The sequence below is a fragment of the Pelophylax lessonae genome, assembly GCF_965119305.1.
Source record: "Pelophylax lessonae genome assembly, chromosome: 9".
In the NCBI taxonomy this organism is placed as follows: domain Eukaryota; kingdom Metazoa; phylum Chordata; class Amphibia; order Anura; family Ranidae; genus Pelophylax; species Pelophylax lessonae.
This window is the reverse complement of record NC_138776.1, coordinates 53,391,816-53,403,433: the sequence shown is the minus strand read 5'-3', so window position 1 is coordinate 53,403,433 and position 11,618 is coordinate 53,391,816. Positions and strand designations below refer to the sequence as shown.

The following is an 11,618-nucleotide window of genomic DNA, read 5'->3' as shown; positions in this document are numbered from 1 at the left end:
AAAAATCATGCATGACTCTTTTTTTCGTAATTCGAAACATGGCTGCAACCCAAGGCATTGCCTTAGTGCATTGGGGGTGCCATTCTTTTTATTGTTGCGTGAGTTGCTCTCGATTACCATGATGCAAAAATTGAAATGAGCCCTTATACAGGGGTTGTCTTTGAACTGTGTGAAAGCGCCCTGGCATGAGCCGGGAACTCCGCTTTAACATAAAACCCCAGAACTCCGCTCTGTCCGCAGGATTAGAACTTTATTAGCTTATTACAATATTTTTTTTTATTTTAATGCATTTGTAACTGGAAGGTTTTAATCCGCCGACGTTTAGATTTTCTTTTTTTTTCCCCTTGTGCCGTGAAATGGATTATGCATTTGGCCCGCTGTATAAATCCCTTTTCTTGACGGATATTGTTTTTAAGATGTTTCTCAATAATCTTATTATGTAATGTCACCAATATCCAGACTTTCCCCAGAAAGGGGACCAGACTGGGGGGGGGGGGGTGTCTATCAGGACGAGGTTGGATGGGTGTGTTTGAGGGGGCTCAGCTGACCCGGGCTCCGCTGGTAATCTTCTCTTGTTAATCTCAGTAAATATATCTCGCCTTAATCTCCCTGGTCCAGCAGGAACGATATATAGCTTCTTCACTGTCTGCAGTCCGCGGCGTCGCTGCTACCAGGACGACAGCCCTTTTCTGCGGCTAATTTATGCTTCTGGATTATTTTATCACACCTATACCATAGCGGTGTTACTATGCTTATATTCTTCCGTTGCCTGTGGGGTAATTGGCCACCAACCATTGTGTTTAGAGCAGATTTCCTCTCCTGAGGCCTAACACCCAGCCATGCCGTCCTTCCCCCGCGGTCTGAACGCCCTGGGACGGCTCTGCTCGTCCGGCCGCAGCAAGGATGCTCAGCCCTGTAAGAACAAGCCGGGAAATGTGGTGAAGAGGATGTCCATCATCGAGGATGGGGAGATCGCTGAGGTCTTGTATCTCATCCCAAAGCAGACCATGATGCAGCACATGCCCTTCCTGAACCCGGACGATTACTACCTGTGTGAGGAGCTGTCCAGCCTGCCCTCCGGCCTGGGTGAGTCACCAGTGGGTACAGTCATGGATGAGGGTTGCTTCTGTTAAAAGTGATGTTTCAGTCTTTTAGAGATGAGTTAGGGCTCTTGCACACGGGCGATCCGATCAGATCCGCCTGTCAGTTTTTTAGGCGGATCTGATCAGATCCTCCATGCAGCTCTATGGGGCAGCGGGTGTCAGCGGAGACACCTCCGCTGACACCCGCTGCCATCCGCATCCGATCCTGTCCGTGAAATCCGGACGCATGGAAACCCTATTTTTTCATCCGTCCAGGAATCGGATCGGATCGGATGAGAGCGGACAGGCGGTCCGCTCTCATCCGATCCCCCATAGAGAGCAGCTGGGGCTGTGACACCTCCCTCTCCGCACTGCAAGCGGAGAAGGAGCTGTCATCCGCCGGCTTAGCGGGGATCGCGGATCGATCCCCGCTGAGCAACACGGATCCGCCTACGGAGGCGAACCGTGTGAAAGATCCCTTAGGTTACATGTACACTGGAACTCCCCTAGATGCAGTGCTTTAAGTGGGCCGGTATGCACTGGTACTCAGTACCGCCACTTCCAAATATGGCTCTTGATCATACCGCCACCTCTCCGTGCGCCTTAGCGTACCAGTACGCTCATTTTGGACATCTGCGCCCTCAATTGCCCCCCCCCCCCTCAAGAATATTTCCCACTCCAGAGCCAGACCAGTCACCACCAGTGAGTCCCCCTGCTCCGGAGTCCCAGCCCAGGCCAGGGGGGGGGGGGGATGCATGCTCTGTGGGGACCCTGATGTGGGGTGGGGGGGGTCAAAAAAATGTATAGACTATAATAGTACCGGCACCTCTTTTGGGCCACTTAAAGGACTGCCTAGACGTTACCTGTATCGACAGCAGAAAAACGCTAAACACGGCAGTTCCGCGTTTCCTCGCATTTAGCACTTGGACATTTATTCTTTTCATTGGCCAGAGCACTGGCCATAGAAATGAATAAACACCCAAGCGTTTACGCACGTTTTTTGTTCACTTTTCTTTGCCAAAATGTTCCTCTCCTGAACATGATTCTTCTGCGTTCAGGAAAGTGACATTTAACTGCCCCTAAACTCTGCAGATCCTAAACTCTGTTAAAAGCTCAGTGTGAATGGACATCGGGGTTAACTTACTAAGTGCCGGTTCACATATATGCAATGCGGGAACCCTGCAAATCCACTGCGGGTTCCCGCATCGCATTCAAATTGCAGGCAGTTCTCACTGCCATATGCGAATCACTGGGGGCGTCAATACAGAGGTAACAGGAAAGATGAGTTTTGCTCCTTGTATTCAGTCACCGGGTTTACTCCTGGCAACCAGTCATGTAGATTATGGTTGTACAAGCAAGCTTTATATCATATTGATTTTATGTCTTTACAGTATATTTTATATTGTATAATAAAATGTATTAATTTTAAATGATCCCTTTTTCTCATGCCCCATAAAATCCCACCCAAGGGGGACCAATCAAACGAAAAAAATACAAAGTCAACAGCACCCCCAGATCAGTTCGCATATCGCAGTGCGAACTGACAATTCGGACATGAATCGGATCGCATAGGTGTGAACAGCCATGCAATCCGATTCTGCTGCAGACCCAAAAAAGGGTCCTGTGCGAGTTCTGTCTGAATCTGATGCAAATTCAACCATACAATCTGTATGGCTGAATTTGCATCGCACAGACATCGCATGTGATTTTCAGAGCAGTGCGCTCCGAATCACATGCGATGTCTGTCATCGCACTCATGTGAACCGGGACTAAAACTGGAGAGTGCAAAATCTGGTGCAACTCTGCAGAAAAACCAATCAGCTTCCAGTTTGTATTGTCAAAGCCTAAGGCTACGTTCATATGTGGGCGCAGCGGATCATGGGCAGAATCACAGCGATTCTGCCCGCGATCCGGAAATCAATGCAAATCGCAGGACGCCTGTGCGTTGCCCGTCATTTGCAATGGCACCCCAAACGATGTGCGATGTTGCCGCGATTTCCGCTTGCCGAATTGCAGTAAAATTGGGACACGTACGACGCCCAAAAAAGGTACAAGAGCTTCTTTTGGGCATCATGCGTTCCGCGATTTTGTTTGCGCGATCTTACCACGATTCGGCAGGCGGAAATCGTGACAACATCGCACAGCGTTTGGGGTGCCATTGCAAATCACGGGCAACGCACAGGCGTCCTGCGATTTGCAATGATTTCTGGATCGTGGGCAGAATTGCAGTGATTCTGCCCGTGATCTGCTACGCCCACATGTGAACGTAGCCTAAAGGCCCATACACATGATAATCAGAAGTAGAATTTCGTACGGCAACCGATCGGCCCGATTATCGGATCACACATCGTCTGATTTTCGTTTAATTCGTTCAAAAAAATCATAAGGGCAAGACGAAACGAAAGAATACATTACAAAACAAATCAACACATTATATCAATTCCGAAGTTGTATTCTGTTGTACGAGAATTTTCGTACGTTGAGTAACCTCTTCACTTTCGATATGAGACTAGCATGCAACAAAAAACGGACGATTATTCGTCTGATAATCTGATCGTGTTTAACAAACTGAAGTTAGAAGTTGATTGGCTACCATGCAGAGCTGCACCAGATTTTGCACTCTACAGTGTTAGTAAATCACCCATCTAGGCTTTTTTTGAGTTGAGTTTAGAAGCTTTGGCAAAAACGGAAAGGCTCCTAAACAAATGTTTAGGGGCAGCAATGCACATGAGGCCTTACTTGCTTTCTATGTGTCTTGGGAAATCCATAAGAATGAGATCTCCATCCTAGTTTTTTTTTACAGGAATGATGGAAGTCCCTCCTATTGAGCACAGCAGATGTACAGAGCCAGGAACTCCGTGCAGGGATGGTGGGAACCAGTGGTGGCTGCTGCTCAAATTCTTTTGGGGGCGCACAATATTAAACAAATTTGCGCACAAGTTCTAAAAATAGGCAGCGGGGGGAAAAAAAACTGACAGATTATGACGGAATGTTGGCAATGGAGGAAGATGTGCACAAGGGCAAAAATGAGGATCTGTCCCCGTACCCGAGCTGCTGAATGTAAACAAATAGAATATTCTGACGCTGCGCAGAATCAATACATTCAGAAAATGCTGCAGCTCAATTTAAAGCGGTTGTAAACCCAAAATCGCAAAAAAAAAAAAACCTGCAAGACAAAGGCACAATGAGCTAGTATGCATCGCATACTAGCTCATTATGTATTACTTACCTTAGAACGAAGCCCCGACACGGACCCCCGGACATCGCTGCGGGCGCTTCCATGATCCCTCGCTGTCTCTTCCGGGTTTGGCGGCTCCGGCGCGGTGATTGGCCGGAGCCGCGATGACGTCACTCCCGCGCATGCGCGCAGGAGTGATTTTCCGGCAAGCAAAACTGAAGGTCCCCCCGGACCTTCAGAGCGCATGTGCCGCTCGCGTGAGCGGCTGCATGCACTGCAAATATCTCCTAAACCGTGCCGGTTTAGGAGATATTAATTGTACCTACAGGTAAGCCTTATTATAGGCTTACCTGTAGGTAAAAGTGTAAAAAAGCGGGATACTACCGCTTTAAAGGGTCAGTCCACCCAGAACTGGTATTACAGTGTTTGGTGGATGCTGGAGAGATAAATCACCTTCTAGTTTCTTCTTGTCTCAGGGGTGCTACTAGTTACATCTTCTATTTCCCAGATCTGTACTGGGATCCCTGTGCTGAGTTCCCAGGTCTGTACACCTGCTGTGCCCATTATGAGGTGTTCCCACCATCCCTGTGCGGAGTTCTCATGTTTGCACACCTGCTGTGCCCATTATGAGGTGTTCCCACCATCCCTGTGCTGATTTCCCAGGTCTGCACACCTGCTGTGCCCATTATGAGGGGTTCCCACCATCCCTGTGCGGAGTTCTCATGTTTGCACACCTGCTGTGCCCATTTCGAGGGGTTCCCACCATCCCTGTGCTGAGTTCCCAGGTTTGTACACCTGCTGTGCCCATTATGAGGGGCTCCGATCATCCCTGTGCTGAGTTCCCAGGTTTGTACACCTGCTGTGCCCATTATGAGAGGTTCCCACCATCCCTGTGCTGAGTTCTCGGGTCTGCACACCTGCTGTGCTCATTATGAGGGTTCCCAGTGATGCAGCGCAGCCAGCAGCAGCAACACACAGGCACTGCGAGTCAGGGACAGCGTGACTGTCCGCTACTCCAAAAAAACAATAAGGTGAAACCACCCTTCTCCTGCGCTTGGTATCCAAGCCCCTCAACCACACTCCTCACGGGACTGACAAATGGCTTCTTAGATGGCTACTGTCTTGCTGCCCTTAACGGACTGGGGTCGTCCACCGGTACTACAAGCAAAAAGAACAAAGAAAGGGCGCACCGACCTAGCGCATTATCCTCAATAAAAGGCTTTATTTAAATAACATTAAAAAATGGCTACTCACAGACGTAGATAAACATAAGGCGTGTCAAGCTGATTTGCTCAATTGTCCGTGTTTAGTCCATATAATCGTCCATGACCGATGAGATGACTGACGCGTTTCGAGGCATAGCCTCTTCCTCAGAGCCACTGTGTCATGACTGTCTCTTTGATTTAAGTAGTGAGGTAGTGACCCAGCCACCACCCCCAAATGGGAGTGTCCCTCCCCCGGGGGGAGTGACTGGAGCACCACCCCACCCACTTCTGTGGCATCATTAGTAATATACAGTGGCATACATTGATCATGCAAGTGCAATACAAATGCTAGAATATATACGTGAAATTAAAATATATATGCATAGAAACAGTGCAACAAGGAAAACGGTGCAACAATAAAATAATCTGGATAAAAACCACCATAAACAAATACTACCATAAACAAATACTAAAAATGGATAAAAAACGGATAAAAATGCTTGCTGGGTGCACTTAAAATCATTGTAAACATTCCATAGAATGACAGCAAAGGTTTAGCTAATATAATCTATCTATAATCGATAGTTCCCCCACAATATTTCCCATTACCTTCGCTGTCTATTGTGTCTAGTCCAGGCTAGATTTTTGTTTATACATGATGATATTCTGCTCTCTGTTCACCCAGGCGATTCCATCATACTGGGGGAAGGGATGGAAATAGGGGGATGGATGGAAGGATGGGGGGGATCCCCACTGAATAGGAGAGATCAGAGAGGGGGGGGGTTTAGGAGGCCGATCGGCCACTCCCCAACTTGATGTCCGCTACTGGCTACCAGTGTCATTATTACAGTAACAGTGCATATTTTTAGCACTGATTACTGTAGTAATGTCACTGGTCCCCCCAAAAGTGTCAAAAATGTTAGTTAGGGGTCCGATCTGTCCACCGCAATGTCGCAGTCCCTCAAAAAAAAAAAAAAAAAAAGGCAGATCGCCGCCATTACTAGTAAAAAAAGAAAAAAAAAAACAATAAAAATGACAAATCATTTCCGTAGATAGTAAACACAATAACTTTTGCGCAAACCAATCAAAATATGCTTATTGCGATTTTATTTACCAAAAATATGTAGCAGAAAACAAATTGGCCTAAAATGTTAAGGCCCCTTTCACACCATATTGACTGAAAAGTCGTGCGATTTTACCGCGATTTGTAGACGCGATTTTACGGCGATTGTACTGCGATTTTGACGTGATTTAGATGCGATTTGTGGTCATTACGACTTTTGTGCAACTTTAGGATTGGGTGGGGCAAGGGTCAAAAAGGTGCTTGTGTTTAGCATTGAGATACAAAGACGGACAGAAGTTGCGCTGAAATCGCGTCTGTATTATTCATGTGCGATTTGCATGCGTTTTTGGAGGGTTTACATTGAGGTCTATGGACATGAAATCGCATTAAAATCGTGGCAAAGTAGTGCAGGAACTACTTTGAAGTCGGTGCGACTTCAAAACGCACTGATGTGAAGGGGGCTATTGAAAATAATGGAAATCGACTTGTCATGCGATTTTGCGGTCCAAAATCGCGGGACAAGTCGCACTAGTGTGAATGGGGCCTTAAACATTTCGATTTTTAATTTGTTTTTTTTTGGGAAAGTTATATAGCAGAATGTGAAAAATATTGTTTTTTTTTTTTTCAGAATTGTCGCTCTTTTTTTGTTTAGAACGCAAAAAATAAAAATCCCACAGGTGATCAAATACCACCAAAAGAAAGCTCTATTTTTAGGAAAAAAAGGAAGTCAATTTTATTTGGATTCAGTGTTGCACGACCGCGCAATTGTCCGTTAAAGTAACGCAGTGCCGAATCGCAAAATAGGGCCTGGTCATTAAGGGGGCAAATCCTTCGGGCTCTTTCAGATGGCCACTCCGCTGCGGGACATTTTTTTTTCACGGAGCGGATGACATTTGTGTCATACGCTCCGTATGCCCGCATATCATCCCATACGTTTGCGGATGATATGCGGACATAATGTAAGTCTATGGGCATTGCGGATGTCAGCGGATGACACCGCTGACATCCGATTTTCCTTCCTTTCCGTTTTTTGAACGGATGAAAAAATAGGGTTCTGTTCCGTTCCAAAAAACGTAACAGAACTGAAAGGAGGAAAATCGGGTGTCAGTGGATGGTATTCCGCTGACATCCGCAGTGCCATTCACTTACATTATGTCCGCAAATCATCCGCAAAAAAATAGGATGATTTGCGGACAAGCGGAGCGGCCGTGTGAAAGAGCCCTTCCGGTCTTAAAGTGGTTAAAATGGAAAGTATACTGCCGCTTTAACTACTATGTTACTGTGATTGCTTTTCCATGTTCTGTGTACTGTGGGAGACCAAGTATAGTGAATGCAGGGTCCTGGGTTTAGTAACACCTTATTCCAAGAAAGCCAAGCCCAAAAATGTACAGCAAAAGGCACTGCAAATGTAGTACTAAATGCAGCGCAAGACGCATGCAAAATGCATTCAAGCGCACTTCAAATGCATGTAAATATACAGTCAAAAACACGCAGTTATGTGCAGTTTCTGGTATGAATGGGCTCTTAGGCTGCATTCACATGTCAGCCTTTGGATCGCGGGCAGAACCGCCGCGGTTCCGCCCGCGATCCGGAGATTATTGCAAATCGCGGGACGCCTAGCGTTGCCCGTTGATTTGCAATAGCCCCCCAAACGCCGAGCGATGTTGCCGCGATTTCCGCCTGCCGAATCGCGGCAACATCGCGCAAACAAAATCGCGGGACGCAATACGCTCCAAAGAAGCTCTTGTACTTCTTTGGAGCGTATTGCGTCCCGCGATTTTGTTTGCGCGATGTTGCCGCGATTCGGCACGCGGAAATCACGGCAACATCGCTCGGCGTTTGGGGGGCTATTGCAGATCAACGGGCAACGCTAGGCGTCCCGCGATTTGCAATAAATCTCCGGATCGCGGGCGGAACCGCAGCGGTTCTGCCCGCGATCCATACGCTCACATGTGAACGGAGCCTTAGTGTTTTCATTTTTTTTTTTTTATTTCTATTCTTTATTTTGTGTATTTCTGTTTTCTTGTTTTTTTGTTTTTTTTTGTTTTGTTTTTGCCTAAGCCTAATGAAAAGTCTACTTTTCATTGTTTTTCTCTGAAGCCACAACTTTCCATTTAGAACTTTCATAATGTAGTGTACTATGATGCGGTGAAAGGGGAAAGGATTTTTATAAATTGGCCTTGTATATGAATGGTTGGTGAGTCTTCCATCATTTCCATCCACCATCCAATTATTGTCCTTCAGCCTTTATCCAGCCCTACCAAAACCCAGCCTGGCCACTATTCCTGCCACGTGTTCATTCCCTGAGGACGAGTGATGTGAATTCTTCCAAATGTCATTGAATGAATGAATGCCATTGTTTAGTATTAAAGCTGATCTCTTGGTAGATATAAAAGACACAAATGAATGCAGCTCTGTAATAAATCATACACCATTAAAGTAGAACTGCACTGCTTCTGATCACCACAACCCAAAAATGCTATTTAGGCTCCACTCACATATAGGCGTTTTCGGATGGTTGCCGCAATTCTGCCCGCAAACCCAAACCATTGCAAGTCGTGGGACGCCCGTGCGATTCCCGTGGCTTGCAATGGCATCCCAAATGCGGTGCGATTTTGCAGCGATTGTCACCTGACAAATTGCAGGAAAATCGCGCAAACAGAATCGCAGGATGCCCCAGAAGTTCTTTTGGGCGACAGGCATCCCGCGATTCTGTTTGCACGGATTTACTGCGATTCGTTGGGTGACAATCGTGGCAAAATCGCGCCGCATTTGTGGTGCCATGGCAAGTGTCAGGAATCGGACGAGCAATGGTTCGGGATCGCGGGCAGAATCGCTGCGATCTGAAATGCCTATATGTGAATGGAGCCTTAATTCATTTGTAATATTCAAAGCAATCTTCCCCCATTCATCCTCGTCCCCATGCTTTATTTTGCTGAGAAATCATTTTGAAAAACACCCCCTAGCATTTCTGGTCATGGCCATCTTGAGTAAGGGTAGATGATTCATGTATCATTTACTTCCTGGAATCCATCTGCTCTTAGCTCAGGCATAGACTGAGCTGAAAACCTTCCCTCCTCTCCTGAAAACTCCTGCGATGTATGACATAATTTGCCTAGGCATGGAAACCAGGAAGTCAGAGGCGTAACTAGAACCTTCAGGGCCCCGGTGCAAGAAACCATGAAGGGCCCCCTGGACCCCTGGCCGGGGCCCTTCCCTTCAAGCCCGGGGCTCTTCCCACTGACCCTGGGGCCCTTTACTCTCGTTGCGGGGCCCTTTATTACAGTCCCGCAGCGGGACCCTTTCACAAGTTCCTCAGTGGGCCCCCTTCCTGCCATCTTGGGGACTTCCCACAGTAGTGGAATGTCAGGGCCCGGTTGCAAGTGTGACCTTTGCAATCCTGGAAGTTCACCCACTGGTGTCAGTAGTTTTTATTTTTTGGTATTTTAATTGTATTATTTTTTATCATTCTTTAATTTTTTTTATTTTACAATGTCACTGACTATTACTCTGTCCATTCAGAAAAGGAAGGAGCTGGTAAATTACATATTTACTGACCCCTTCCTGGTTCTCTATTGTGACATATCTCCTGCAGCAGCCGGCAGGAGAGGGGAGGGAGCACAGTGGTGGAGGGGGGGGGGGGGGGGACCAGGGGTGCACACAAAATCAATTCATATACCATATGCAAAACTCATCAATGAAATAAAGGTGAAAAAGGGTGAATATATTGCGCTTAAACACTTAAAACACAACCAAAAAAGTGCTTGTGTGCATAAACATATAAATAAATAAATATATATATACTAGTGAATAAATATATATGAATAAATAGATAAATAAATATATATGTTGTGAAAAAGTCCTTAGTGAAATATATCAACAGTCCTTAAAGTGCCCAGTGCAATACGGATCTCTCAGCAATGACTGAAAATCACTTTAGCTTCAAGTGAGGGACCTCCACCATAGGGACTTTCTCCACCCAGTGCTCAGGGTAAATACTTCTTACCGAAGCTGGTGGACCCCTTAATTACAGGGGGTCTAAAACAGCATATAAGGTCCACAAATGCCTCCAAGCTATCCTTCAGGTCCCTTAATATGGCTCAGCTCGCACAAGGAACTCCAAGTATTTCCAGGGTGGTATGGTATGGGGAAAAAGATAAGGAAACTCCGATAGTGTAGTATGTTCTAATATTGGGGTTTATTAATAGAAATGCACTTACTCAAACATCATATACAGAATGCCTTCATGGGGTAAATGCAGCATGGGTTCGGTGTACGGGACGCTCCTCTGTTCCTGCGTATCACCAACCCGGAACTCCACGGTCTCACGTTCCCGGCGCACGTTTCGTCAGACGCGCTGACGTCATCAGGGGATCACGCGTCTGACGAAACGTGCGTCGGGAACGTGAGACCGTGGAGTTCCAGTCAGTGACAGTGCATATTTAGCACTGATTATTGTATTAGTGTCACTGGTTCCCACAAAGTGTCAGTTAGTGCCAGTTTGTCTGCTACAATATCTATAAGTCGCTGATCGCCGCCATTACTCCTATGAAAAAAATTCCAGTATATATACCATAGTTTGTACACGCTATAACTTTTGCGCAAGCCAATCAATATACGCTTATTGGGATTTTTTTTTTACCAAAAATATGTAGCAGAATACATATTGGCCTAAATTTATGAAGAAATTAGAATTTTTAAATGTTTTATTGGATATGTTTTATAGCGGAATGTAAAAACATTGTTTGTTTTTTTCCCAAAATTGTCAGTCTTTTATTATTTATGACGCAAAAAATAAAAAACCCAGAGGTGATCAATTACCTCCAAAAGAAAGCCCTATTTGTGGGAAAAAAGGACAGCAATTTCATTTATGTACAGCAGGGGTGGGGAACCTAAGGTTCGGGGGCCGTATGCGAGCAGTACCCACAGCGGTACCAGCCAGCAGTACTCACAACAGTACCAGCCAGAGCCAGCTGTAACCACAGCATTACCAGCCAGAGCCAGCAGTACCCACAGCAAAACCAGCAGTACCAGCCAGAGGCAGCAGTACCATCCAGAGCCAGCAATATCCACAGCAGAACCAGCAGTAC

At 46.2% G+C, this 11,618-nt stretch overlaps 1 protein-coding gene across 1 annotated transcript in view; it reads left to right on the top strand.

Annotated features, from left to right (window-relative positions):
- Window positions 1–824: 824 nt before the first annotated feature.
- The window catches only part of ABLIM1 (actin binding LIM protein 1), a 415,530-nt gene continuing 404,736 nt past the window's right edge, over window positions 825–11,618 (top strand). The window contains exon 1 of the mRNA XM_082267949.1: window positions 825–1,086. Within this exon, the coding sequence (XP_082124075.1) occupies window positions 840–1,086 (247 nt within the window). The 5' untranslated portion in view covers window positions 825–839. The remainder of the gene's footprint in view (window positions 1,087–11,618) is intronic.